At 52.6% G+C, this 2,500-nt stretch overlaps 1 protein-coding gene across 1 annotated transcript in view; it reads left to right on the forward strand.

Moving 5' to 3' along the window:
- The window catches only part of LOC125952186 (histone-lysine N-methyltransferase trithorax), a 91,478-nt gene that overhangs the window by 78,932 nt on the left and 10,046 nt on the right, over window positions 1-2,500 (forward strand). Inside the window, exon 3 of the mRNA XM_049681502.1 lies at window positions 1-2,500. This exon is cut by the window's left edge and continues 2,216 nt beyond it; it is cut by the window's right edge and continues 6,697 nt beyond it. Coding sequence (XP_049537459.1) covers window positions 1-2,500 — 2,500 coding nt within the window.

The following is a 2,500-nucleotide window of genomic DNA, read 5'->3' on the forward strand; positions in this document are numbered from 1 at the left end:
CAGGATCAACAAGAACCACTGGAAAGGCCTACTACGCGCAAAGCTACATCGATCCGTCCGCAGGCATCGAAACCGAACAGCGTTGTGACGGGTGCGGGAAAAGGACCAGCTAATATTAGTGGCCGGAAGCAATCGCAATCGGTGAACGGTGGTTCTTCATCTGCAGCCCGCAACACCACCGCCGACAGTGCATTGGTATCGATCGATTTCTGGGAAAACTATGATCCAGCTGAGGTAAGCCGAACCGGATTCGGTTTGATCCTGTCGGAATCGGTTCCCGTACGAGCACTATGTTTTCTGTGTGGTAGTGCCGGCCTCGAAGATATGCTGTTCTGTGTGTGCTGCTGTGAACCGTATCATCAGTACTGCGTCAAGGATGAGTACAATCTGCGGGCCGGCAATGGTGGAGCCCTCGATGATACGCTCAACGTTAGTCTGCTCGATGTAACGCTCGGAGCATCTCCCCAGGAACAGCAGCAACAGCTGCTACTGGGACGCTTCAACTGGATGTGCCCTCGGTGTACGGTGTGCTTTAGCTGTAACATGGCCACCGGTTCGAAGGTCAAGTGCCAGAAGTGTGCCAAGTATTATCACACGACCTGTCTCGGGACAAGCAAACGATTACACGGAGCCGATCGGCCACTCATCTGTGCCGATTGTTTGCGCTGCAAAAGCTGCTCCACCACGAACGTCACCAAGTTTATCGGCAATCTGCCAATGTGTACGCCCTGCTTTCGTCTCCGCCAGAAGGGTAACTACTGTCCGTTGTGTCAGAAGTGCTACGAGGATAATGATTTCGATCTGAAGATGATGGAATGCGGCGACTGTCGGCGCTGGGTGCATGCCCGTTGTGAGGGGCTGACAGATGAACAGTACAACATGCTGAGTGTGCTACCGGAGAACATTGAGTTTATCTGCAAAAAATGTGGCAAGCACAACGAGACGGCAAATATGTGGCGTGATGCGGTCGCTGCCGAGTTCAAGGCTGGTTTGTTGAGTGTCGTGAAGCTGCTTAGCAAGAGCCGACAGGCGTGCGCTTTGTTGAAGCTATCCCCACGTAAGAAGACACCCAATTGTTCCTGTGGGGCGGCCACATCCAGCGGCAGCATAACGATCACCGGAGGAAAGAATATTTCCTTCTTCGCGTCCGGGAGTACTAGCAGTGGGCGCACTGATCCCGATGTGAGTTTGTCGAAAAAACCAAAGCTAGAGCACGAGGACTCGATCTATGATTTCAACAGCGAGAACAGTTGCGGCAGTAGCAGCGGAAATAGTAATGCCGGATATGCAGTCGTCCCGGCACTCGGTGAACGACCAACGGTCAAGTGCTTCTGCGCGCTGCGACAAACGACAAAGTCGAACACGGAGATCAGTCTGGTCGAGATCAAGCAGAAGATCAGCGCAAACGAGTACTACTCGCTACAGGATTTCCATTACGACATGAACACTCTGCTCGGTACGGTCGGTTCCGAGGAACTGTCCGTGGCATACAAGGAGTTTCTGAGTGAAACGTTCCCCTGGTTCCAGAACGAAACGAAAGCCTGCACCGATGCGCTAGAAGAGGCGATGTGTGGTGAGGTGTCTGATAATGGATCCACAGGCATCGATCATCGTTACAACGGTGGCAATGGGTCTTCGATTAATTCCTGTAGTGGTGGCAGTGGTAGCACATCGGGAACAAGCGGTTCCAATGCACATTCGTTGGATTCGCTAGATCAGAAGGTGCCGCAGATCAATGTGCCACTTGACGAGCTAGCCGATTACTTCCACGACACGGAAGAGGAACCGCTCGACACGCGTATCTGCATGCTGTGTAAGCAGCAAGGCGAAGGCATGCCTCTGCACGAGTCACGGTTACTGTTCTGTGGCCAGAACAACTGGGTGCATATCAACTGTGCGCTCTGGTCGGCGGAAGTATTTGAAGAAATCGACGGTTCGTTGCAGAACGTACACTCAGCGGCATCACGTGGTCGATTGATTAAGTGTTGCCATTGCGGTGTGAAGGGCGCCACGGTCGGTTGTAATGTCAAGAACTGTGGCGAACATTATCACTTCCCCTGTGCACGACGTATCGGCTGTGTGTTTATGCTCGACAAGACTCTGTACTGTCCAGCGCATGCCAGCGAAGCGAAGAAGAAACGATGTCCCGAGGAGAAGAACTTTGAGATCGCACGTTCTGTATACGTGGAGCTGGATCGACGAAAGAAGCGGTTCGTGGAACCTGCGCGGATACAGTTCATGATCGGGGCGCTGCACGTGCGACGACTCGGTCATATTGTGCCGATGTTTAGCGATCAGGAAGACGTGATCATACCGACCGATTTCGAGTGTAGCCGATTATACTGGTCGTCGAAAGAACCATGGAAGATCGTTTCGTATCGCATCAAGACAAGCATACAAAGCAACAACTACTGCTATGGGACGGATCTGGGGAAAAACTTTACCGTCGATCACTCGTCCACTAGCAGCAACGTACACTGGGGTCTCACACAGATCGCAC

The sequence above is a fragment of the Anopheles darlingi genome, chromosome 2 (assembly GCF_943734745.1).
Source record: "Anopheles darlingi chromosome 2, idAnoDarlMG_H_01, whole genome shotgun sequence".
Classification (NCBI taxonomy): domain Eukaryota; kingdom Metazoa; phylum Arthropoda; class Insecta; order Diptera; family Culicidae; genus Anopheles; species Anopheles darlingi.